The sequence below is a fragment of the Pristiophorus japonicus genome, chromosome 9 (genome assembly GCF_044704955.1).
Source record: "Pristiophorus japonicus isolate sPriJap1 chromosome 9, sPriJap1.hap1, whole genome shotgun sequence".
Classification (NCBI taxonomy): Eukaryota; Metazoa; Chordata; class Chondrichthyes; family Pristiophoridae; genus Pristiophorus; species Pristiophorus japonicus.
In genome coordinates, this window is record NC_091985.1 from 173,861,349 (window position 1) to 173,888,345 (window position 26,997).

General features: G+C 46.0%; 1 protein-coding gene and 1 non-coding gene across 3 annotated transcripts in view; one reads left to right on the forward strand and one right to left on the reverse strand.

The window, feature by feature from the left end:
* Positions 1–269: 269 nt before the first annotated feature.
* The window catches only part of prkn (parkin RBR E3 ubiquitin protein ligase), a 1,745,947-nt gene continuing 1,719,219 nt past the window's right edge, over positions 270–26,997 (forward strand). For both annotated transcript variants that reach the window (XM_070890152.1, XM_070890153.1), the window contains exon 1: positions 270–354. In XM_070890152.1, the coding sequence (XP_070746253.1) occupies positions 348–354 (7 nt within the window). In that variant the 5' untranslated portion in view covers positions 270–347. The remainder of the gene's footprint in view (positions 355–26,997) is intronic.
* Positions 654–725, reverse strand: trnad-guc (transfer RNA aspartic acid (anticodon GUC)). The gene has a single exon. It is a non-coding gene; the product is annotated as a tRNA-Asp (tRNA).

The window sequence follows — 26,997 nt, forward strand, 5'->3', positions numbered from 1 at the left end:
TCTGTCCCCCCTGTCTGTGACCCCTCACTCCCCTGTGACCCCTCATTCCCCTGTCACTCCCCTCTGTCCCCCCTGTCTGTGACCCCTCACTCCCCTGTGACCCCTCATTCCCCTGTCACTCCCCTCTGTCTTCCCTGTCTGTGACCCTCACTCCCCTCACTCCCGTCTGTGACCCCTCACCCCCCCCCCCCCCCCCGACCAATGGCGAAATGTGCGGGTGGGAGGGAAGGCCGCGCGCAGGCGTAGACCGGCCCGGCCTACCGGCTCTCCCTCAGACAGGTACAGCTGACCCGGGGTAACTCACTGCTCCGCCCAACTGACAGGATCCCGTTGAAGAGCCGACAGAAATGATCGGTAGGTGACTGCTTGAAAGGCAGCTGGCTGTGGGTGGTCACACACACAAAGGGGGGGTCACGCACACAGACAGAGAGGGAGAGGGAGAGGGAGAGGGAGAACACTGACAGAGTGCAGCACCGACTCCCGGGTGACGCACAAAAGTCTGCAAGGCCAAAATACCTGCTTACCTCAGAGAAAGTAAATTAAAGAAAACTTTTTTTTATAATGATGGGGGAGAAAGCACCAGATGTAAGAGATTATAGTTATGTAATACTTTAATTCCAAATTATATTATTTGCGGAGAAAAAAAATGCCATCTCCCCGGCGGGGAATTGAACCCCGGTCTCCCGCGTGACAGGCGGGGATACTGACCACTATACTACCGAGGATTAGGTTGATGGTTTGCTGCAGGCTGGGGCTCATAAACGTGATTACGCAGAGAATGCTGATTAGTGAAGTTCAGAAATGAGTACTACAGGTTCATTACCCATTCCTACACTGAATACTGGTGTTGGTATTTCACACACTTTAAATATTCTGGCTTTATGGGGACAGAAGGTCCACAAGAAATACACCAACTCCCTGTCACAACTTCAGTTTTTCTTCTGTGCTTTCTGAACTTGGGACCCCCTTACGTTACTTCTCACCTGTGCTGACTCATGTTTTCTGAACCTGTTGATGATGTGGCTGTCCACTGCTTTCCATATAAATACTGCGCGTTAGTCGTTGAACACTTGATGGTCAAAACTCACTCACATCTGTACCAGAGTCAGTTATTCCAGAGTTGTTTAGAGGATGAGTGCATTGGTTGAGATTAAAAGTGACTCTGAGAAATGGCGCTATTTCAGTTTGGGTTTGCATTTCTCTGGTCGTGGAAGTCACAGTGGGCCGTAATGGCCTCTGTGCTTCATGCAGTTGATGCACGATAGAGTCCACATCAAAGAAAGAAAGACAGATTGATAGAAACATAGAAAATACGTGCAGGAGTGGGCCATTTAGCCCTTCGAGCCTGCACCGCCATTCAATGAGTTCATGGCTGAACATGCAACTTTAGTACCCCATTCCTGCTTTCTCGCCATACCCCTTGATCCCCCTAGTAGTAAGGACTACATCTAACTCCTTTTAAAATATATTTAGTGAATTAGCCTCAACAATTTGGAGATACTACATTTAATCCCCTCGTCTAAATCATTAATGTACAATGTAAACAGCTGGGGCCCCAGCACAGAAGCTTACGGTACCCCACTAGTCACTGCCTGCCATTCTGAAAAGTACCCATTTACTCCTACTCTTTGCTTCCTGTCTGCCAACTAGTTCTCAATCCACGTCAGCACACTACCCCCAGTCCTATGTGCTTTAACTTTGCACATTACTCTCTTGTGTGGGACCTTGTCGAAAGCCTTCTGAAAGTCCAAATACACCACATCAACTGGTTCTCCCTTGTCCACTCGACTGGGAACACCCTCAAGAAATTCCAGAAGATTTGTCAAGCATGATTTCCCTTTCACAAATCCATGCTGACTTGGATCTATCATGTCACCTCTTTCCAAATGCGCTGCTATGACATAGAAACATAGAAAATAGGTGCAGGAGTAGGCCATTCGGCCCTTCGAGCCTGCACCGCCATTCAATGAGTTCATGGCTGAACATGCAACCTCAGTACCCCATTCCTGCTTTCTCGCCACACCCCTTGATCCCCCTAGTAGTAAGGACTATATCTAACTCCTTTTTGAATATATTTAGTGAATTGATCCTTAATAATTGATTCCATCATTTTACCCACTACCGATGTCAGGCTCACCGGTCTATAATTTTCTGTCGCCCTCCTTTTTTAAAAAGTGGGGTTACATTGGCTACCCTCCACTCCATAGGAACTGATCCAGAGTCTATGGAATGTTGGAAAATGACTGTCAATGCATCCGCTATTTCCAAGGCCACCTCCTTAAGTACTCTGGGATGCAGACCATCAGGCCCTGGGGATTTATCGGCCTTCAATCCCATCAATTTCCCCAACACAATTTCCCGACTAATAAGGATTTCCCTCAGTTCCTCCTTCTTACTAGACCATCTGACCCCTTTTATATCCGGAAGGTTGTTTGTGTCCTCCTTAGTGAATACCGAACCAAAGTACTTGTTCAATTGGTCTGCCATTTCTTTGTTCCCCATTATGACTTCCCCTGATTCTGACTGCAGGGGACCTACGTTTGTCTTTACTAACCTTTTTCTCTTTACATATCTATAGAAGCTTATATAGCGCCTTTCACGACCACCGGAAATCTCAAAGCACTTTACAGCCAATGAAGTACCGGTTGTACCTCTCCAGTCCGTCATACTTGGGACCTGACCAGTGCCGGACCAGAGAATGTACCGAACCACGGGAGGTCAACTGGTGACAACACTGCTGACAACGACCCGGACGTGTTCTGCGCATGCACTGCGCAGAAGCCTACTGCGCAGCATTTAGTCGTCCAGAAGTCGAGAAGCGCCGGAGAGAGCAGCGGCGGGGCGGAGAGAGAGAGAGCTGAACCGCAAGCCGCCGAACCCTGAGCCTACGACCGAGCCCTGAACCTCCCGCTAAGCCACAGCGGCGGTGGGAGAACAGTGCCGGGCGGCAGGGGGAGAGAGAGAGAGAGATAGAGAGAGAGCCTTGGGAAATGGTTGGGGGGAGAGAGTCAGCTGCCTGCCCTTCCCTTTCCTTGCCCGGCCCGCTTACCTCAACGAACAGTGCGGGACACCACCCACACCGGGACTGATGCCGGACCAGAGATGTTTCTGGACTAATGAGTCCTGGACTGGAGAGGTACAACCTATTCTTTTGGAATGTAGTCAATGTTGTAATGTGGGAAACGTGGCAACCAATATTGGCCCTGACCTGCGAGAGACCATCAGCGGCTGTTCGAGGCCATAAAAGGAGCGGCGTGCGGCGACCTGGGAGCAGCATGGCGGCATACCACTACAAAGTACAGCACGAGCCAGTCCGGGAGGGCGATGGCTGTGAAGAGGGCAATTGAATTGAACGTCACCATAACCCAGGTCGGTGATTGGAGCGTGGGCAGGTACAGCAGGAGCGGCGAGGTCGGGGTGAAGGGCTGGCGAGAGATTGTAGAGCGACATGATCGGGACCCAGGAGAGGCGTGAGTTCGGAGCCAGAAGAGGCGAGAGCCCAGGGGCAGCACGGGCCAGCCCACACTGTGATATGTGTGCGCGCACTAGGTCCATGCAGCAGAGCTGGTCTCCAGTTATCTTGTTTAATCCTTGCCACTGGTCCAAGACCTAGCTCTGTCAAGCCCGTGTGGTAGTTGGTGTGCAAAATCCACGCACAGGCACCCTTCAATATGCAGTTCGGGATCTGGAATATTAGCTCCTTCATTGAACTTGTGAACTCATCCCTTTTTGGCGTGCAGCAAGTCATCCTCGATTGGAGGGACCGCCTGAAGAAGAAGAAGAAATGTTGGCCCCGGGACAAAGGGTGGTAAACATGAATCTAGCCTCCACAACCTAGAATTACGGACTTATTTGGTTTTACACTTAAAAAAAATAGGGCCAAATATTTCTGTGCCTGCAGCTTTTTTGTTTAAGAACTAAAGGTTTTGTGACGAGAACATTGAAAGGATTTAGGCTGCAAGGTTTGAATGGTAGAAAGTTGTATCAAGCTAAATTGCTGAGTGAACCACAGAAATAGATTCCTAGAAACATATAATTTACTGTACAGACCAAGCAATCACCTGTACCTCTTTATAAAACACCAGTCACCACTGCTGGGCAACAGTGCCCAAGGTGGAGAAGGCTTTTGGAAATCCAGCCTCTGATTGCTTCTTAATGATATAAAGAACCAGAGAGGTAATACACAAGATTTGCAATTCAATTGCCCTGAAATTCCGGCCTCTCCGGGTGCGTACGATGTGTGCACGTGTCCGAAGAGGCCCTGCAGTTCCGGGTTTAGGCACACGAAGCGCATGTGCCTGAACCCGGCACTTGCGATCTGTCAAGATCGCACCCCTCCCCGGGAGAAGGTCATTTGTCGGCGGAGATTTGGGCCATTTAATAAGAACATAAGAATTAGGAACAGGAGTAGGCCATCTAACCCCTCGAGCCTGCTCCGCCATTCAACAAGATCATGGCTGATCTGGCCGTGGACTCAGCTCCACTTACCCGCCCGCTCCCCATAACCCTTAATTCCCTTATTGGTTAAAAATCTATCTATCTGTGACTTGAATACATTCAATGAGCTAGCCTCAACTGCTTCCTTGGGCAGAGAATTCCACAGATTCACAACCCTCTGGGAGAAGAAATTCCTTCTCAACTCGGTTTTAAATTGGCTCCCCTGTATTTTGAGGCTGAGCCCCCTAGTTCTAGTCTCCCCGACCAGTGGAAACAACCTCTCTGCCTCTATCCTATCGATCCCTTTCATTATTTTAAATGTTTCTATAAGATCACCCCTCATCCTTCTGAACTCCAACGAGTAAAGACCCAGTCTACTCAATCTATCATCATAAGCTAACCCCCTCATCTCCGAAATCAGCCTAGTGAGTCATAGAAACATAGAAACATAGAAAATAGGTGCAGGAGTAGGCCATTCGGCCCTTCTAGCCTGCACCGCCATTCAATGAGTTCATGGCTGAACATTCAACTTCAGTACCTCATTCCTGCTTTCTCGCCATACCCCTTGATCCCCCTAGTAGTAAGGACCTCATCTAACTCCTTTTTGAATATATTTAGTGTATCTAAGGGTTAAGTCATGGCAGGACAGCTCGGTCACGTGATATGATCGTCTCTGTACCCCCTCCAAAACTAGTATATCCTTCCTTAAGTAAGGTGACCAAAACTGCATGCAATACTCCAGGTGCGGCCTCACCAATACCCTGTACAGTTGCAGCAGGACCTCCTTGCTTTTGTACTCCATCCCTCTCGCAATGAAGGCCAACATTCCATTCGCCTTCCTGATTACCTGCTGCACCTGCAAACTAACTTTTTGTGATTCATGCACAAGGACCCCCAGGTCCCTCTGCACTGCAGCATGTTGTAATTTCTCCCCATTCAAATAATATTCCCTTTTACTGCTTTATTTTCCAAGGTGGATGACCTCACATTTTCCGACATGGTATTCCATCTGCCAAACCTTAGCCCATTCGTTTAACCTATCTAAATCTCTCTGCAGCCTCTCTGTGTCCTCTACACAACCCGCTTTCCCACTAATCTTTGTGTCATCTGCAAATTTTGTTACACTACACTCTGTCCCCTCTTCCAGGTCATCTATGTATATTGTAAACAGTTGTGGTCCCAGCACTGATCCCTGTGGCACACCACTAACCACTGATTTCCAACCCGAAAAGGACCCATTTATCCCGACTCTCTGCTTTCTGCCAGCCAGCAAATTCTCTATCCATGCTAATACATTTCCTCTGACTCTGTGTACCTTTATCTTCTGCAGTAACCTTTTGCGTGGCACCTTATCGAATGCCTTTTGGAAATCTAAATACACCACATCCATCGGTACACCTCTATCCACCATGCTCGTTATATCCTCAAAGAATTTCAGTAAATTAGTTACACATGATTTCCCTTTCATGAATCCATATTGCATCTCGATGTCCCGCTATTTCTTTCTTAATGATAGCTTCAAGCATTTTCCCCACTACAGATCTTAAACTAACCGGCCTATAGTTACCCGGCCTATAGTTACCCGCCTTTTGTCTGCCCCTTTTTTAAACAGAGGCGTTACATTAGCTGCTTTCCAATCCGCTGGTACCTCCCCAGAGTTCAGAGAATTTTGGCAGATTATAACGAATGCATCTGCTATAACTTCCACCATCTCTTTTAATACCCTGGGATGCATTTCATCAGGATCAGGGGACTTGTCTACCTTGAGTCCCATTAGCCTGTCCAGCACTACCCCCCTAGTGATAGTGATTGTCTCAAGGTCCTCCCAACTCTTGCCCAGCAAATGCCCTTCAAACTCTTATGCCTGGTAAAAGCAGGTGTAAGGCCTGCTTATTACCAGCGTAAAAGTTTTAATAGATGAAAAAATATATTTTATTATTTATTTTATATTAAAAGACCTGTCTATGAAGGTAAGTTTATTTTTAATAATAAAACATTTTTTTAATTCAAAAAAATACATTTTTCTCAAACATTTAATTTAACATAATGCAATTTCTATTAATTTTTAAAAAGTAAATTGTTTTTGAAATTTATGTTTGTGTTTTACATGTTTTTAGGGGTATTCTCACTCATAGTCAATGAAAATACTACATTGTGATTGGTGGTCCAGGCCCACATGATCCCAGAAAGCGCTTACGCTCCTGGGATGCGTGGGCCTCTGCACTGGGCTGTGCAACCAGGCCTCGGACCCCAAGTGTTTGTTGGAGCGGGGCCACCAGGTACATTCGGATTTTTTTTTTGGTCGGCGGCATCCATCCCGCATCCATCCAAATGAAATTTTTGGCCCAATACGTTTCATTTGTTTTCAGTGGCTTGGACTTGGTTGATAAGAAATGTGGATCATTATATGGTAAAATTCTTTATTAAGATGGAGAGTGACACAGTTAATTCAGAGACTAGGGTCCTGAACTTAAGGAAAGGTAACTTCGATGGTATGAGACGTGAATTGGCTAGGATAGACCGGCAAATGAACTTAGAGGGTTGACAGTGGATAGGCAACGGCAGACATTTAAAGATCACATGGATGAACTTCAACAATTGTACATCCCTGTCTGGAGTAAAAATAAAACAGGGAAGGTGGTTCAACCATGGCTAACAAGGGAAATTAAGGATAGTGTTAAATCCAAGGAAGAGGCATATAAATTGGCCAGAAAAAGCAGCAAACCTGAGGACTGGGAGAAATTTAGAATTCAGCAGAGGAGGACTAAGGGTTTAATTAGGAGGGGAAAATAGAGTATGAGAGGAAGCTTGCAGAGAGCATAAAAACTGACTGCAAAAGCTTCTATAGATATGTGAAGAGAAAAAGATTAGTGAAGACAAACGTAGATCCCTTGCAGTCAGATTCAGGTGAATTTATAATGGGGAACAAAGAAATGGCAGACCAATTGAACAAATACTTTGGTTCTGTCTTCACAAAGGAAGACACAAATAACCTTCCAGAAATACTAGGGGACCGAGGGTCTAGAGAGAAGGAGGAACTGAAGGAAATTCTTATTAGGCGGGAAATTGTGTTGGGGAAATTGATGGGATTGAAGGCCAATAAATCCCCAGGGCCTGATAGTCTGCATCCCAGAGTACTTTTGGAAGTGGCCCTAGAAATAGTGGATGCATTGGTGATCATTTTCCAACTCTGGGTCAGTTCCTATGGATTGGAGGGTAGCTAATGTAACACCACTCTTTAAAAAAGGAGGGAGAGCGAAAACGGGTAATTATAGACCGGTGAGCCTGACATCAGTAGTGGGGAAAATGTTGGAATCAATTATTAAAGATGAAATAGCAGCGCATTTGGAAAGCAGTGACAGGATCGGTCCAAGTCAGCATGGATTTATGAAAGGGAAATCATGCTTGACAAATCTTTAAAACATTTTTGAGGTTGTAACTAGTAGAGTGGACAAGGGAGAACCAGTGGATGTGGTGTATTTGGACTTTCAAAAGGCTTTTGACAAGGTCCCACACAAGAGATTGGTGTGTAGAATTAAAGCACATGGTATTGGGGGTAATGTACTGAAGTGGATAGAGAACTGGTTGGCAGACAGGAAGCAGAGAGTCGAGATAAATGGGTCCTTCTCAGAATGACAGGCAGTGACTAGTGGGGTGCCGCAAGGTTCAGTGCTGGGCCCCCAGCTATTTACAATATAAACCATTGATTTAGATGAAGGAATTGAGTGTAATATCTCCAAGTTTGCAGATGACACTAAGCTGGGTGGCGGTGTGAGCTGTGATGAGGATGCTTAGAGGCTGCAGGGTGACTTGGACAAGTTAGGTGAGTGGGCAAATGCATGGCAGATGCAGTATAATGTGGATAAATGTGAGGTTATCCACTTTGGTGGCAAAAACACAAAGGCAGACTATTATCTGAATGGCGGCAGGTTAGGAAAATGGGAGGTGCAACGAGACCTGGGTGTCATGGTACATCAGTCATTGAAAGTTTGCATGCAGGTACAGCAGGCAGTGAAGAAGGCAAATGGTATGTTGGCCTTCATAGCTAGGGGATTTGAGTATAGGAGCAGGGAGGTCTTACTGCAGTTGTACAGGCTCTTGGTGAGGCCTCACCTGGAATATTGTGTTCAGTTTTGGTCTCCTAATCTGAGGAAGGACGTTCTTGCTATTGAGGGAGTGCAGCGAAGAGTCACCAGACTGATTCCCGGAATGGCAGGACTGACATATGAGGAGAGACTGGATCGACTGGGTCTGTATTCACTGGAGTTTAGAAGGATGAGAGGGGATCTCATCGAAACATATGAAATTCTGACGGGACTGGACAGGTTAGATGCAGGAAGAATGTTCCCGATGTTGGGGAAGTCCAGAATCAGGGGACACTAAGGATAAGGGGAATTTACCTGTGGAATTTTCTGCCGCAGAGAGTTGTTGATGCCAGTTCATTGGATATATTCAAGAGGGAGTTAGATATGGCCCTTATGGCGAAAGGGATCAAGGGGTATGGAGAGAAAGCAGGAAAGGGGTACTGAGGTGAATGATCAGCCATGATCTTATTGAATGGTGGTGCAGGATCGAAGGGCAGAATGGCCTACACCTGCAACTATTTTCTATGCTTCTATGTTTCTATCAGGAGGAGAGGATTCACTGGAATATCCCAAAATATTAACTTATTACTTGCTGATCTCCTTCCGGCAACCCTTCCGATTAACATCTTGATTTTAGTGTGCTATTTTCTATATTTGTCTCCCACATTCTAATTGTTTCTGTCTCCTCTCCTTTTTTTTGTACCCTGGTAATTCACTTTTTCTCCATAATATCTTTATCTCTCTGTTTCTAATTGATTTTTTAAAATTATTTCCCTCTCCCTGTTTCTGTAAGTAAAATAGACATGTGTTCCCTTTTACATAACCCTATATGACCACATTGTGATATGGTTAGAGTAGCTATGGCAATAGTTGTGAGCAATACTAGCAAGGATTTTTGGTAAATATACATACGCATCAACCTGATCTCACTGCTGGATGTTTGCTGTAACATGTCATGTTTAAGAATTTGCCGCCAATTGCGTTGTTGGGGAGATCAAAGGGCCAGTTGCACATTCCCGTGGGGAATGTGGCAGTGGGGAATGACGCTTGCCAGGAGTACATTACATAAAATCGTGGGCACATCAACCATTAACATTAAGGGATGTAAAACTGAAGGCTGTGTGCTCGTGATTTCCTGCAAGTGCAGAATCCGCCCTCATCATTTTTCATGAATTTTTGTTTTGCTTTTCTGTGGGAAACAAATGTTCTGAAGTATAGGTTTAAGATCCGTGTTCCCTTTTGTCCCACTTCATCTGTTATCTCCTCTTTGGGGGCTACTCTTTTATTTTGTCAATATTTAAACTATTTCATAAGAACATAAGAAATAGGAACAGCAGTAGGTCATTTGGCCCCTTGAGCCTGCTCCGCCAGTTAATAAGATCATGGCTGATCTGATCATGGACTCAGCTCCACTTTCCCTGCCCGCTCCCCATAACCCTTCACTCCCTTATCGTTCAAAAATCTGTCTATCTCCGCCTTAAATATATTCAATGACCCAGCCTCCACAGCTCACTGGGACAGAGAATTCCACAGATTTACAACTCTCTGAGAGAAGAAATCCCTCCTCATTTCCATTTAAAATTTTAAATTTCAAATGACCACAGTTACCAATCACAAGATCTCTCTTCCTTTCACCAAATCCCCTCTCAGGTTATCGCTTTATACAGGATACCAGATGCCTCAATATTTTGATGTCACAATAGAAGAAGGATAGTGGGACAAACTATAGTGTATACAATCACATAACTTTTAGAGACATAGAAAATGGTTACAGGGCTTTTTCAAGACAGAAAATCGATTAAATATAATGTATTCTGGTAGTTTTAATACATAACTTTACATATGTAACTTTTTTGTTGAAATTCTATGTCAGGGAACCGAGTTGCCTTGATTTTGGTCCTTTTATCAAAATGCGTCAATTGCAGCTCAATGTTGCAACAAGGCATTCAGCAATCAACCCTCCATCAGATCGGATTATGGAATGGGTCCAGAGCTATTTACGCAATAGCTTGTAGCTGTAGTGCCTGCCGAGACTAGCTAATCTAACAGGAAAAACGAGTCTCAGTCCTGTTGATCGCACCTCCTGATTGGACAGTTCAGCATTCGTATTTTGGTGGGAAGCCTTACCATAGCAAAATAATACATAATATGTGAAACTATATTCCATGGACCAATCAGCTTGCTCTAAAGTGATTCATAAGACACTCAGTTTAAAAAATATATATGGATAGATTTTGATAAACACATTCTGTTCCTTGCTGTCTATTGATATAATCTGCATTGTGTTATATGATGCCACTTGAGGTAAAAATTTGTTGAACAGTAACATTTGGTACATAAAATTATATGTAAATGAGCAGCTGTGCATAGCGCTGTGTGTTTCGTTCTGCATTGTGGAAATTGTTTTTTTTGCTACTAAGAATTCAAATGGGCAGCTTGTGGGCACAGAGCTCTGGAACTTCTGTTGAATTACTTGAATGGTCCACAAGGACTGCTGCTAAAGTATCCCCCACAAGCTATCGAGCTAGCAGGAATCCCCATGTTGGTGGCTTCAGTGTTGCCTTGAGCAAGATGCTGTGGCTACAGATTTTGGTCCTTTTATCAAAATGCGTCAATTGCAGCTCAATGTTGCAACAAGGCATTCTGCAATCAACCCTCCATCAGATCGGATTATGGAATGGGTCCAGAGCTATTTACGCAATAGCTGTAGTGCCTGCCGAGACTAGCTAATCTAACAGGAAAAACGAGTCTCTGTCCTGTTGATCGCACCTCCTGATTGGACAGTCCAGCATTCGTATTTTGGTGGGAAGCCTTACCACAGCAAAACAATACATAATGTATGGATGTATCAAACACTTAAACGTGAGAGAGTGGAGATTAGGGATCTCACCCTTGTGTTCTTTTCACACGTGCGATTGTCTCTCGTATGCATCAAATGGAGGCTGGGTTTGCTCTGAGATGGCTTCAGGTATGGGAATCAGCAGCGAAGACACTCTGCCGGGTAGATTTTGACCTTCTACGATATTGTAAAACAGGCGACAATGAGCAAGCAGACCTTTTTATATCTCCCCTGATTTTTATTTCCATTGAAGCAAGGATGTCGCCAGACGGGATGGAGCATGGTACGCTACTGGCAAGCTGATGTTACACACGCGGGCAGCATCAGACTTCTGTCTTTTTCTTATTTACTCGTCTGTAAATTCTTTTGGAGTTATTTCCTAAAGAACCTCTTTTAAAACTTGAAACAGCTGCGGCAACTGAGAAGACTGACAAGAGTAAATAAGGAAAAACTGTTTCCAGTGGCAGAGGACACAGATTTAAGGTCATTGGTAAAAGAACCAGAGGCACCATGAAGAATTTTTTTTTAATGCATTGAGTTGTTGTGATATGGAATCCATTGCCTGAAAAGGGTGGTGGAAGCAGATTCAATAGTAACATTCAAAAGGGAATTGGATATATACTTGATCAGGAAATTTTGCTGGGCAAGCCGTACAAATCTATACCTCTCATGGGTAGTGACCATGCATAACCTGGAATATGTTTTATTCAGTTTCAGTTGCCAGAGACCTGAGTTGGTTAAACAATGTGCATATATTCAAGAGGGAGTTAGATATGGCCCTTACGGCTAAAGGGATCAAGGGGTATGGAGAGAAAGCAGGAAAGGGGTACTGAGGGAATGATCAGCCATGATCTTATTGAATGGTGGTGCAGGCTCGAAGGGCCGAATGGCCTACTCCTGCACCCATTTTCTATGTTTCTATGTTTCTATGCATCATGAATTTGAAGCTTGTTTGTTTTCAATTCACACCACAAACTCTGTTCCCTCGCCACTGACTCTCATAAGAACATAAGAAATAGGAGCAGGAGTAGGCCATACGGCCCCTCGAGCCTGCTCCACCATTCAATAAGATCTTGGCTGATCTGATCATGGACTCAGCTCCATTTCCCTGCCCGCTCCCCATAACCCCTTATTCCCTTATCGTTTAAGAAACTGTCTATTTCTGTCTTAAATTTATTCAATGTCCCAGCTTCCACAGCTCTCTGAGGCAGCAAATTCCACAGATTTACAACCCTCTTGAGAAAATAAATTTCTCCTCATCTCTGTTTTAAATGGGCAGCTCCTTATTCTAAGATTATGCCTTCTAGTTCTAGTCTCCCCTCTCTCCTATCAGTGGAAACATCCTCTCTGCATCCACCTTGTCAAGCCCCCTCATAATCTTATACGTTTTGATAAGATCACCTCTCATTCTTCTGAATTCCAATGAGTAGAGGCCCAACCTACTCAACCTTTCCTCATACATCAACCCCCTCATCTCTGGAATCAACCTAGTAAATCTTCTCGGAACTGCCTCCAAAGCACGTATATTCTTTCGTAAATATGGAAACCAAAACAGCATGCAATATTCCAGGTGTGGCCTCACCAATACCTTATATAGTTGTAGCAAGACTTCCCTGCTTTTATACTCCATCCCCTTTGCAATAAAGGCCAAGATACCATTGGCCTTCCTGATCACTTGCTGTACCTGCATACTATCCTTTTATGTTTCATGCACAAGTACCCCTAGGTCCCACTGTACTGTGGGACTTTGCAATCTTTCTCCATTTAAATAATAACTTGCGCTTTGATTTTTTCTGCCAAAGTGCATGACTGCACACTTTCCAACATTATACTCCATCTGCCAAATTTTTGCCCACTCACTTAGCCTGTCTATGTCCTTTTGCAGATTTTTTGTGTCCTCCTCACACATTTCTTTCCCTCTCCCTAACATCTGTCTGAGGCTGAACCACACTGTTCACAATCTTAATGTCAAATTTGACCCTGAAATGAGCTTCCGACCACACATCCGCAGCATAACTAAGACCGCCTATTTCCACCTCTGTAACATCACCCGTCTTCACCCCTGCCTCAGCTCATCCGCTGCTGAAACCCTCACTCGTGCCATTACCTATAGACGTGACTATTCCAACGCACTCCTGGCTGGCCTCCCACGTTCTACCCTGCGTAAACTTAAGGTCAACCAAAACCCGGCTGCCCGTGTCCTAACTCGCACCAAGGCCAGGTCACCCCTGTGCTCACTGACCTACATTTTTCTTCTGGTTAAGCAACACCTCGACTTCAAAATTCTCATCCATGTTTTCAAATCCCTCCATGGCCTCGCCACTCCCTATCTCTGAAATCTCCTCCAGCCCCACAACCCCCACTCCTCGAGATATATGCGCTTCTCTAAATCTGGCCTCTTGAGCATCCCTGATTATAATCGTTCCACCATTGGTGGCCGTGCCTTCTGCTGCCTAGGCCCCAAGCTCTGGAACTCCCTCCCTCTCCGCCTCTCTTAAAATCTACCTATTTGACTAAGCTTTTGGTCACCTGTCCTAATTTCTCCTCATGTGGCTCGGTTTCATATTTTTTCTTATAATACACCTGCGAAGTGCCTTATGATGTTTTACTAAGTCAAAGGTGCTATATAAATAGAAGCTGTTGTTGTTGTTGTTGTGGTTATGTTCCATTTTAATAGTCCTGTTTAGATCTCTGGGTTGAAGCAATTTTTTTAAAATTCATTCATGGGATGTGGGCGTCGCTGGCAAGGCCAGCATTTATTGCCCATCCCTAATTGCCCCTTGAGAAAGTGATGAGCTGCCTTCTTGAACCGCTGCAGTTCGTGTGGTGAAAGTGCTCCCACAGTGCTGCTAGGGAGGGAGTTCCAGGATTTTGGCCCAGCGCTGATAAAGGAACAGCGATATACTTCCAAGTCAGGACGGTGTGTGACGTGGACGGGAGCTTGCAGGTGATGGTGTTCCCATGCGCCTGTTGCCCATGTCCTTCTAGGTGATAGAGGTCGTGGGTGTGAGAGGTGCTGTCGAAGAAGCCTTGGCGAGTTGCTGCAGTGCATCTTGTAGATGGTGCACACTGCAGCCACGGTGCACTGGTGGTGGAGGGAGTGAATGTTGAAGGTGGTGGATGGGATGCCAATCAAGCGGGCTGCTTTGTCCTGGATGGTGTCGAGTTTCTTGAGTGTTGTTGGAGCTGCACTCACCCAGGCAAGTGGAGAGTATTCCATCGCACTCCTGACTTGTGCCTTGTAGATGGTGGAAAGGCTTTGGGGAGTCAGGAGGTGAGACACTCGCCGCAGAATACCCAGCCTCTGACCTGCTCTTGTTGCCACAGTATTTATGTGGCTGGTCCAGTTAAGTTTCTGGTCAATGGTGACCCCAGGAAGTTGATGGTAGAGGATTCGGTGATGGTAATCCCTTTGAATGTGAAAAGTTACAACTTATTATTCCTTTTGTCAACAATTACTGATGAGCTTTCCCCCATTCTGATCTTCACCGAAACCTCTAGGTCATTTATTCTATCAAGTTCCAATGCAATTTTTCATTCGTGCAATTGTACTTTTCTGAATGAGTGTGCTATTGGGTTAACTTGTTCATCAGTCATGATCAAGAGTTTTTCTGGGAAGCAATCCAATCCTTGAAGTAGATCCTTGTATTTTTGTATACTGGGGCCAAAATTCACCGTCCCCGAAATCGATCGGCAGCCGCGGTAAGGTGTTTTTCCCTCCTCGAGCCATATTCAGCTCAGGGTGGGGCCGGGATTTGAGTTCCGCCGGAAACGGTGCGGTGAAGCCGCAGTAAAGGAAGGTTTCTTGCAGTGAGCTCAGCAGTGTGCGGGCCACTGAAAAGCAGCCAGGACAGCGAAAGTCTGTGATGGAAAGGTAGGATTTTTCCCGGCAGTGCCCCCGCAAAATTTCCAGTCGGTGCAGGAACGCAACACCGCTGGAGTTTTGCCGCGATCGGGACTGTTTGGTAGGAAAATAGTTTTATTATAAGTGTTTTTATTTCAGATTCCAGCATCCGCAGTATTTTGATTTTGAAATAGTTTTATTAATTATTTTGGCTCCATTAAACCTGCTGAGTGCTGCTCAGAGGTTTTCACAGACTTTTGTACAACTTTCAGATCTGGCTCTTTAGTGGGGTCCTGTAGGCTGCAGAGACCTGCTTCACCCTGAGGATGGGAGGAGTGTTGGGAGGGCGACATCTGGTACACCTGCTCAGAATCAGGGCGGCATGCAAGAGATGGCATCGCCGTCAGCACCGGGCAAGGGAGGCAGCAGCCATGATTCGCTCATTCTGTGCCAGACCAGTGTGCCCGTCGCCTTCACCGGCCCAAATCAGGATTGTGGTTGGCTGCTTGGGGATAATCCCCTGTCCACCTGGCTGCTCACTCCACTGCAGAACCCCAGGACAGCACCAGAGCATGCATACAATGACACTCATTGTGCCATCAGGTATATCATCGAGCAGTGCATAGGCATCCTTAAGCAGAGGCTCCGGTGCCTGGAACGCTCTGGTGGCAGCTTGCAATATTCTCCTCAACGGGTCTCCATCATCGTCGTGGTCTGCTGCATGCTGCACAACCTGGTCATCATGAGGGGACAGCCGCTGGGGTCGAGCCAGCAGTACCACCTGAGGAGGAGGAGGAGGCCCAGAGCTTGGAGGCATCGACCCATCGCCACCCTGGAAGGGCTGGGTGCAGACTGGCCAGCACCCTCCTGGGAGGGTGCGTCCTCACATATATGGAGGTGCCTGACACCTCCCCTGCAATCTCCCTCCCTGCATTATGTACTGGCGGTCTGCCAGGTCTCCCCATGTCTTCTACACCGTCCATCAGTGTCTCCAGCTCCATATCAGTGAACCTGTTGGCTTTCCTTGCATCTCTTACACCAGCCATCCTTCCAAACTCCTTCCCCCCCTCAGGGCCTTGCTGCAAACCCTGCCCTTTAAAAAGGCCAGGGAGCAGCTGGCTCATTAGAAACCCTTACCTGCATGCTGAATTTCTCAGTGGTGATTACACTCAAATTAAGACAGCCACTCCGCTGAAAAATCCACTTTGGAAGGGTTCATTAGTGCTGGAACCCATTTGTTCACTTTTGGAGCTAAATATGGGGTGACCCAGCCACTCAAATATTTTGACGCTAATGGCCCCAAAAAGGTGGGGGGAGCATCAGCTTTCCAGCGGGACTGAATTTTGGGCCCACTGTATCTCATGTCGCTTTAAGCCAATACTGTGAGCATGTTTCTTATTCGGTCAAGTTTTTCACAAGTACTCTGACCTACAAATGTCTGGCCACCTTTGCCACTCCTACAAGCAACATCTTGTATTTGTGGACCTTCTATATCAGTGGTTCTGAAACTCTCTTGGTTGAAGGAACTCTTTTCAAATCAATTAGTAATCATGGGCCCCCATCTAAATTATAACAGCAACAACAACAACTTGTATTTATATAGCGCCTTTAACGTAGTGAAACGTCCCAAGGCGCTTCATTGGAGTATTATAGGATAAAAATTTGACACTGGTAGAAATTAGTGCACTTGAAAGCTTGGTCAAGGAGCGTCTTGAAGGAGGAAAGAGAGATAGAGAGGTTTAGGGAGGGAGTTCCAGAGCTTGGGGCCCAGACAACAGAAGGTACATCCACCAATGGTTGAGTGATTATAATCGGGCACGCTCAGGAGGGCAGAATTAGAGGAACGCAGACATCTCGGGGGGTAGGGAGGGGGTGCTGGAGGAGATTACAGAGATAGGGAGGGGCGAATTTTGAAATCGAGGCTATATAATACAATAGAATACTCATAATATGAAACTGCTGCATGTAAAGCATGCTTTAACAATGTTTTTAAGAAAACAGGTATTTACTGACAGATATCAATGAGATGGGTGTGCCTGCTTCTCACACCAATTCTGGGTACTCCGCAGCAACAGACGGCCAGTGTTAGCACACTTAGTGCTGGACAATTTCTTAAAGCCGTCAGCCTGTTGGCCAAGGTGAGTGAGGGCGTGAGCACCCATGCACATGCTGGGATGCTGCTGGATCCCACTGGCATGTCTGTAACAGCTGCACTGCGGGTTTGTATGTGTTTGTGTGAACACGTTCGGGCGTGTGTTTGAAGGGCCCCGCAGGCGCTCTGAGCACATGTCGGGAGGACGGCACAGGGTTGCTGCGTCAGGGAGAGGAATCTGAGCACTCGTTGTAAAGTGAGTGAGAGCTGTGGGCCTCTGTGAGCAGCCAGGCCCAACCATTGCGACTCATTCGCAACAACAGTGTCGGTTTTATAGGGCTCAATTTTTCCCAAAGCATTTTTTTTGCGTACTTGAAGAGTTAAGCCCGATTTTTTGTGGCCCAAGTACGCCAAAAAAATGTGTTGTAAGTTTCCCCGAAGGATCTCTTCATTTTGGCGTAGCCTAACCCAAGGGGGGTGGAGCCTTGATCTGCGCCAAAAGGATCAGGCTGCCATGGTAACCTGTGAGTACTCCTGCCTGCCGGTGAGTTCTGTCAGTTCTCCTGCCCGTCCCTAGCCCAGGCCGAGTGGTCTCCTCCCTCCCGGTCAAAGGCATCCCCCTACCCCCTCTCCCTCCCTCCTCCTCTCTCTTCCTCCCCCCACCTTTCTCTTCCTCCCCCATCTCTCTCTCCCCCTCTCTCTGCTGCTGCTGTACGAGCATCTGCTGTACTTACCTGCGCCGATTTCTTCAACTCTCGGCAAGGGTTTTCTGAAGTGGCCACATATGCCGGCCTAAGTAGAAATGGAGTAACTATTAGCTGGCCAAAGTCGCCTACATGGCCAGAACTGGCGTAGGTGGCTGGTAACGCCCCCTTTTGAGAAAAAAAACAGACCTAAAAAAAACGTAACTGAGTGAGTTATGCTGGTACAAATTGATTGGGGAAACTGGGGATTTTTAAGTTACGCCAGAAAAAGCAGCCTACTCCAAAAAGAACGGAGCAACTCTTGGCCAAAATTGAGCCCATAAAGAGGAGCAGGCTTGAAATTACTTCCGGTCATGGACCCCTTGGAAAGTCTCTACAGCCTCCCAGGGGTCCATGGACCCCATTTTGAGAAACACTGTTCCAAACACACCTTCCATTCTAGAGTAAGTGTACTCCTAAGTATCCCATCACTTTTATCTTAGTCTCCTACAGTTTAGGTCTATGCTGAAACTTGCTCAGGCATAACATACCCTTGAGCTCAAGTATCCAGTTTAAATAGTGTGACTGATTCCTTCACTACTAAAGGCAGTAATCAATCACTTTCATTTACTTGACTTTTGTTCTGCAACGTGCAGCTTTTGCCAGTTCTGTTATTTGCAAGATCTTGCATTCTGATTATTTTTGTTATAGTTTATTCATGCTTTCTCAAAGGCTGGGTAAGTTTTGGGTTTATGCTCTATTCCACCGATATGGCAAGCTGAGGTGATGCTATGAAGCCATGACAAAATAACTTAAAACCACGTAACATCATATCCATCCCAATTTTGCCATCATATACATTTAGCAGGCTGTTGCGTATTACACTTAATAGCCCATTCTCTAAAACTGTATCTCAGAGACATGCATCATTGGTGTCTTTATATTGATGTGGTACCATTGGTAGTAAGAGCACATAATGTCACAACAAACTGAACTCCAACTGCTTTAGGATCCAACTTCTATCAATCCCGAGAGAGACCCTCTTACTATTAGCAATCCAAAGGAGACTGGGGGCTGAAATTCAGGGTCTCAAAGAGACCTGTTAATGCCAGTTTGCGGCGGCCATTCCTAAAAATCGAATAGCCGCCGCTTTTGGGTCAACTCGCCACCCGACCTAAATTCAGGTCGGGGATTTTTCAGCCTGGACCCCATCCCGCACAAGTAGCTGCACCCCAATGTTGAGCAATAAAAAAGTACTTAATGATTTTCAGCTCAACTGGTCGATCTCCTTCTGCGCAGTGCCCCCGAATGATTTCTCTGCCAAGGGGCAGCCTGGCATCCCCTCTTGGGTGCCAGGCCGCTGGCCTGGCCGAAACCCTCCCTGGTGGCCCAGTGGACAAAGTTTTTAAAAAATGATCGAATCTCTCCCCTTTAACGTGACGTCACCATGACTCCACCACTGATTGACAGCAGCGGAGGCCCCGACCGACCCATTTTCAGCCAGTGAGCCTGGCTTTGAATCTAAGGCCAGCCCCAATATGATCCATTTCCTAATGTCAAAGTCCTAAATATGGATCTACTCACCGTACCGGGAGTTCCAGCAGTGAGTACCACTCCAAAACTCATAGGTGCGCCAGCTTTCTGGTGCACCTGAATTTCAACTCCCTGCAGTACACAGTTTTAATAAAAAGGGGGAGAAACTGCTTGAATGCAATTCTACCAAGTCCATACATCAGTATAAAAGTACTCCATATCAGCCCTTTTACTATTTCTTTCTTTCCTTATTTCAGTTGTAGGGAAGGGAAAAGAAGCTGCTGCACCTGTTCTTGGGGTAATGATAGTACACCATATGCAATGCACACTTCCATTATCTTTGTTGGGTTTATGGGCATGCAGACTGCACAAGCGGAGAGATAAGACCCTTCTCGAGATGCAGAACGGTAAATATTGGTGAGAGGACAGTTTGTCTACTGATCCTCACAATGGGAAATTACTATATACTTTTCAGTCACGACTGAACAGTGTGACTTATGTTTATAATTCAGTTAGAACAAAAATGTTATTTAGGCAGTTTCCTTGTTGTGGTTACAGCCATGGCAATCTAGGAAGCCATTAATGGTGGCATGTGGATTTTCCAACGCAGTATAGCATTGTGGCTGTCTGTAAACTTTGAACAGTAACGTATGCAATGCTAATCATAGTACAATGTCATAGGTGTTTAGAGCACTATTTTTTATTACCACATGGAATTCTTCCAACTGTAGTGCTATATCGTCAACTGTTTGGGAACTTCACATAGCAGCAGATGTGACTCTTCTAACTGCAGTATAGTATCCTAGCCTGTAAGTGGATTTTAAATAGTAGCGTGCAGGATATTTGTAAAATGTGAGTCTGGTATCCTGGGCTGGGAGGGAGCTATAAATTGAAACATGTGGGATTATTCCGTTTTCAATTTAGCATCACTAAATGGACTAGCTGTCTGATAACTTTAGAGTGTAGGACTTGGGATTGAGGAGAATGCCAAACAAAGATCTTCTGTGAGATTTGAATCTTAAAATAAAGTTCATTGATTTGGTTATATCTTCTGTTTACAATATACATAGATGACCTAGAGGAGGGGACAGGGTGTAGTGCAACAAAATTTGCAGATGACACTAAGATTAGTGGGAAAGCGGGTTGTGTAGAGGACTCAGAGAGGCTACAAGGAGATTTGGATAGGTTAAGCGAATGGGCTAAGGTTTGGCAGATGGAATACAATGTCGGAAAGTGTGAGGTCATCCACCTTGGGAAAAAAAACAGTAAAAGGGAATATTATTTGAATGGGGAGAAATTACAACATGCTGTGGTGCAGAGGGACCTGGGGGTCCTTGTGCATGAAACTCTTTTGGAAATCCCAAAAGGTTAGTTTGCAGGTGCAGCAGGTAATCAGGAAGGCAAAAGGAATGTTGGCCTTCATTGCGAGAGGGATGGAGTACAAAAGCAGGGAGGTCCTGCTGCAACTGTATAAGGTATTGGTGAGGCCGCACCTGGAGTACTGCGTGCAGTTTTGGTCACCTTACTTAAGGAAGGATATACTAGCTTTGGAAGGGGTACAGAGACGATTCACTAGGCTGATTCGAGAAATGAGGGTTACCTTATGATGATAGATTGAGTAGACTGGGTCTTTACTCCTTGGAGTTCAGAAGGATGAGGGGTGATCTTATAGAAACATTTAAAATCATGAAAGGGATAGACAAGATAGAGGCAGAAAGGTTGTTTCCATTGGTGGGGGAGACGAGAACTAGGGGGCACAGCCTCAAAATACGGAGGAGCCAATTTAAAACCGAGTTGAGAAAGAATTTCTTCTCCCAGAGGGTTGTGAATCTGTGGAATTCTCTGCCCAAAGAAGCAGTTGAGGCTGGCTCATTGAATGTTTTCAAGTCAAAGATAGATAGATTTTTAAGCAATAAGGGAATTAAGGGTTACGGGGAGAGGGCGGGTAAGTGGAGCTGAGTCCACGACCAGATCAGCCATGATTTTATTGAATGGCGGAGCAGGCTCGAGGGGCTAGATGGCCTACTCCTGTTCCTAATTCTTATGTTCTTATGTTCTTATGTTATCTCTCCAGTTGTGTGTTAAAAGATCAAACATTACGCAATCAGAACAACTGTACAAGAGATATGCATAAAAACAGAAAATGCTGGGAAACTTCAGTAGGTCAGCCAACATCTGTGGAGAGAGGAAGGAAGACTTAACATTTCAGGTCTCATGATCCTTTGTCAGAACCCAGAACCGAAGTGTTCTGATGAAGTCCATAAGACCTGAAAAATCTGCAGTGTTTTGCTTTTTAAAAAAAAATCTTGTTGTGGTTACATCTGGCTTTTATACAACATGTTAATCTGGTGCCATAAAATGCTAGTGATTTTACAATCTGGGTTTTATGTGATCAGCTTGTATTGTATTAATGTTATCTCTAGGAGATCAGCCATATGTTATCATTTGTCCTGGGTTTGAAAAAAAACAAACAATTAATGTCAACTGTGTGAAATCTACTTTTATGCATCATGTGTTATATTAAGATTCATTTAATACTCATTAAATAGCTCAACTTGCTTGTTAAATACAAGTTCATTGACTGGGGCCACACAGAAACCACCACTGTGTTCTTATAAAAGTGCAACATAATACATTCTGCCAGTGGAAAATAACTTAATTTTGAATTCTTGAGGTAAGTGCATCATCCTGGTAATTAATTGAACAGTCTAGGAGCAGTCAATCTGTATCCAGTTCAGCGAGTTTCAACTTCGAATACCCTTGTCATTTTGAAGTGAATTGACAAATTAATGGAGCTTACAGACTAATTAAAGAATTAATGGGGATGATTTACAATGATTGTTCTGCATTCTAAAACGGCACAAACTATATACAAGAAAGATTCCAAGTTCTCTCGCTGGATCCAATGGGTCAAGGCATGGACTATAGTGCTGTACGAAGCCATACAGACCAGAAGGCCCCAGTCTGTGCTAACATAGCTGGTGAGGCTAACACTAGGTTTTCAACAGTTGGCCTCAGCGCCATGGAAATCAGCGAGTCTTCACACTTCTGATTGCTTGCCAGTGACCCCGACATGTGGAGGTGTCGGATGAGAATATCATATCATAAAATAAAAACAGAAAATGCTGGCAACACTCAGCAGGTCAGGCAGCGTCTGTGGAGGGAGAAACAGAGTTAACAGCCTCAATGTTAACCCCCGGCGGGTCAGGTGGGTGGTGACAATGTGAAAATTGCCCGACCTGTCCCTTACCTGTAGTTGCCAGGGCCAGCACAATTATTACACCGGCTATCAGCAGGTCAGACGAGCGGGAAGGTGAGAAATGTATTTAAATCGGGGTTCTATGATGCAAAAGGAACCCCTGTTATGTCTCAAATAAAGTAATGTAACTGAGTACTGTAGACATGACTAAGTGTGACCTTAGTTCATTTATTCTAACTTCAGAGTGCTGGTACAGCATGGGAGGCCTGCTTATATACAGTGCTCCCAAGGGATGCTGGGATACCTTGGGACTCCAACAGGTACGCCCTCTGATGGCGATATAATACTGGTTACATAGGGTTGCATACATAACAACCCCAAAAGGGAATTTAACTATGTGTTTCCTACGGATCAGCAAGGTCGCCAGGGAAATGGAGGCGGGATTAGCAGGATGTTTTTTTGGGTGTTTTAACTCTCCATGTGAGAGCATCTGTACTCCTCAGTTCATTGTCGGCTACAGTTCGGTTACTGTACTTGGCTTCATGTGATTCTGAGACTCTAGGGTTGGCGAGAGATAAGTCGATCATGAGTGCAAAGACTTGCATTTATATAGCGCCTTTCACGACCACCAGACGTCTAAAGCACATTACAGCCAATGAAGTACTTTTGGAGTGTAGTCACTGTTGTAATGTAGGAAACGTGGCCGCCAGTTTGCGCACAGCAAGCTCCCACAAACAGCGATGTGATAATGACGAGATAATCTGTTTTTTTGTTATGTTGATTGTGGGCTAAATATAGGCCAGGACACTGGGGATAACTCCTTTGCTCTTCTTTGAAATAGTGCCATGGGATATTGTACGTCCACTTGAGAGAGCAGACGGGATCTCGGTTTCATCCGAAAGACGGCACCTCCGACAGTGCAGTGCTCCCTCAGCACTGCACTGGGAGTGTCAGCCTAGATTTTTCATTCTCAATTCCCAGAGGCGCGTGTGCTGCCTGTAGTGTATGGAGAAAGACTCAGACTGAACACTGTGAGCTCAAAGTAAAGTGTGACAGTCTTTTATTCCAGGTCTCCCGAATGTCTCTCCAACCTGTGAGGCCTCCTTAAATACCTATGCTCCCAAGGGATTATGAGATTCCTTGGGACACCCAGGGATGAGTCCTCTGGTGGCTGTACAGAGTAACTACAAGTTTACATATATAACAACACTCCGCCCACCCCCCCCCGCCCCAAAGTCAATAGTGTAACTATTTACAATGTGAGTCGATCTGGGGCCCTTCTTGCCCTGGTTGATCGTCTCGGTGTGAAAGCTGGTGTTGTTGAATCATTTGTTGGGCCCTCGCTGGGCTGCTGTGCAGCTGGCCTTGCTGGGCTGCCTGGTGTGGTGAGTCCTGCTGGGCTGCTGTGGATGATGGATTCTGCTTCGTGGTCAACCGTGGTGTCGGTTGCCACTGGTGTGTGTGTTGGGGGATCAAAAAAGGTAGGGTCCAAGGTGGGTTGCTCAGGATAGTCCGTGAATCTGAGTTTGATTTGGTCCAAGTGTTTCCAGTGAATGAGTCCATTTGAAAGTTTGACCCGAAAACCCTGCTCCCCTCTTTGGCCACGACAGTGCCGGGAAGCCACTTGGGACCTTGTCCATAATTTAATACAAATACAGGATCATTGATTTCAATCTCGCGTGACACATTTGCGCTATCATGGTATGCACTTTGTTGAAGCCTCCTGCTCTCTACCTGTTCATGTAGATCAGGGTGAACTAACGAGAGCCTTGTCTTAAGTGCTCTTTTCATGAGCAGTTCAGCAGGTGGGATCCCAGTGAGTGAGTGGGGTCTCATATGGTAGCTAAGCAGGACTCGGGATAGGCGAGTCTGCAGTGAGCCTTCAGTTACCCTCTTCAAACCTTGCTTGATGGTTTGCGCTGCTCTCTCTGCCTGACCATTGGACGCTGGTTTAAATGGGGCAGATGTGACATGATTGATCCCGTTACGGATCATAAATTCTTTGAACTCAGCGCTGGTAAAACATGGCCCGTTGTCGCTCACCAGGACATTGGGTAAGCCATGAGTGGCAAACATGGCCCGAACGCTTTCAGTGGTGGCAGCGGACGTGCTAGCCAACATTATCTCACGTTCAATCCACTTGGAGTACGCGTCTGCAACCACAAGGAACATTTTACCCAAACATGGGCCTGCATAGTCGACGTGTACCCGAGACTACGGTTTGAAGGGCCAAGACCATAAACTTAGCGGCGCCTCCCTGGGTACATTGCTTAACTGCGAGCATGTATTACATCTGTGAACGCAGGACTCTAAGTCCGCATCGATACCGGGCCACCACACGTGGGATCTGGCTATCGCTTTCATCATTACGATGCCTGGGTGGGTCATTGATGAAGGTGTCTCTGCCCTTCTTGAGAACCACTACTTGATTGCCCCACAGAAGGCAGTCTGCCTGTATAGACATTTCAACTTTGCACCGCTGGAACGGCTTTATCTCTTCCTGCATTTCCACTGGGACACTGGACCAGCTCCCATGAAGCACACAGTTTTTGACTCGAGATAATAAGGGATCTTGGCTTGTCCAGGTTTTGATCTGCCGGGCAGTGACGGGTGATTGCTCACTCTCAAGTGCTTTCATAACCATGGCTAGATCTGCGGGCTGCGCCATTTCCACCCCCGCGGTGGGCAATGGCAGCCTGCTGAGAGCATCGGCGCAGTTTTCTGTGCCTGCCTGTGGCGGATGGTATAGTTGTATGCAGACAACGTAGGCGCCCATCTCTGGATGCGGGCCGACGCGTTGGTAGTTATCCCTTTACTCTCGGAAAACAGGGATATAAGTTGCTCATGGTCAGTTTCCAATTCAAATTTTAGCCCAAACAGGTGTTGATGCATTTTCTTTACCCCATAGACACATGCTAACGCTTCTTTTTCAATCATGCTGTAGGCTCTCTCAGCCTTAGACAGACTCCTGGATGCATAAGCAACCGGTTGCAGTTTCCCGAAATCATTAGCTTGTTGCAATACACACCCGACGCCATATCACGACGCATCACATGTGAGTACCAAACGCTTACATAGAAACATAGAAATTAGGTGCAGGAGCAGGCTATTCGGCCCTTCGAGCCTGCACCGCCATTCAATAAGATCATGGCTGATCATTCAACCTCAGTACCCCTTTCCTGTTTTCTCTCCATACCCCTTGATCTTTGGCCGTAAGGGCCATATCTAACTCCCTTTTGAATATATCTAACAAACTGGCCTCAACAACTTTCTGCAGTAGAGAATTCCACAAGGTTAACCACTCTCTGAGTGAAGAGGTTTCGCCTCATCTCGTACCCCTTATTCTTAGACTATGACCCCTGGTTCTGGAACTCCCCAGCAACGGGAACATTCTTCCTGCCTCTATCCTGTCCAATCCCGTCAGAATTTTATATGTTTCTATGAGATCCCCTCTCATTCTTCTAAACTCCAGTGGATACTAGCCCAGTTGATCCAGTCTCTCCTCATATGTCAGTCCTGCCATCCCGGGAATCAATCTGGTGAACCTTCGCTGTACTCCTTCAATAGCAAGAACGTCCTTCCTCAGATTAGGAGACCAAAACTGAACACAATATTCCAGGTGTGGCCTCACCAAGGCTCTGTACAACTGCAGTAAGACATCCCTGCTCCTATACTCAAATCCTCTAGCTATGAAGGCCAAAATGCCATTTGCCTTCTTCACCGCCTGCTGTACCTGTATGCCAAACTTTAATGACTGATGTACCATGACACCCAGGTCTCGTTGCACCTCCCCTGTTCCTAATCTGTCACCATTCAGATAATATTCTGTCTTCCTGTTTTTGCCACCAAAGTGGAAAACTTCACATTTATCCACATTATACTGCATCTGCCAAGCATTTGCCCACGCACCTAACCTGTCCAAGTCACCCTGCATCCTCCTCACAGCTCACACCGCCACCCAGTTTAATGTCATCTGCAAACTTGGAGATATTACATTCAATTCCTTCATCTAAATCATTAATGTATATTGTAAATAGCTGGGGCCCCAGCACTGAACCCTGCGGTACCCCACTGGTCACTGCCTGCCATTCTGAAAAGGACCCGTTTATTCCGACTCTCTGCTTCCTGTCTGCCAACCAGGGTCCCCCTGGCTTCGGCCTCCTGCGCTGGCCTTCCCTCCCGCCCACCAGCCAGGCTGTCCGTTTGGCTCGCTGCCATGCGGGAAACTGAGCTAAAAAAATGTTAATGAGGTCTTGCAGTTGAGTTCAGTCAGACCTCCGTCACC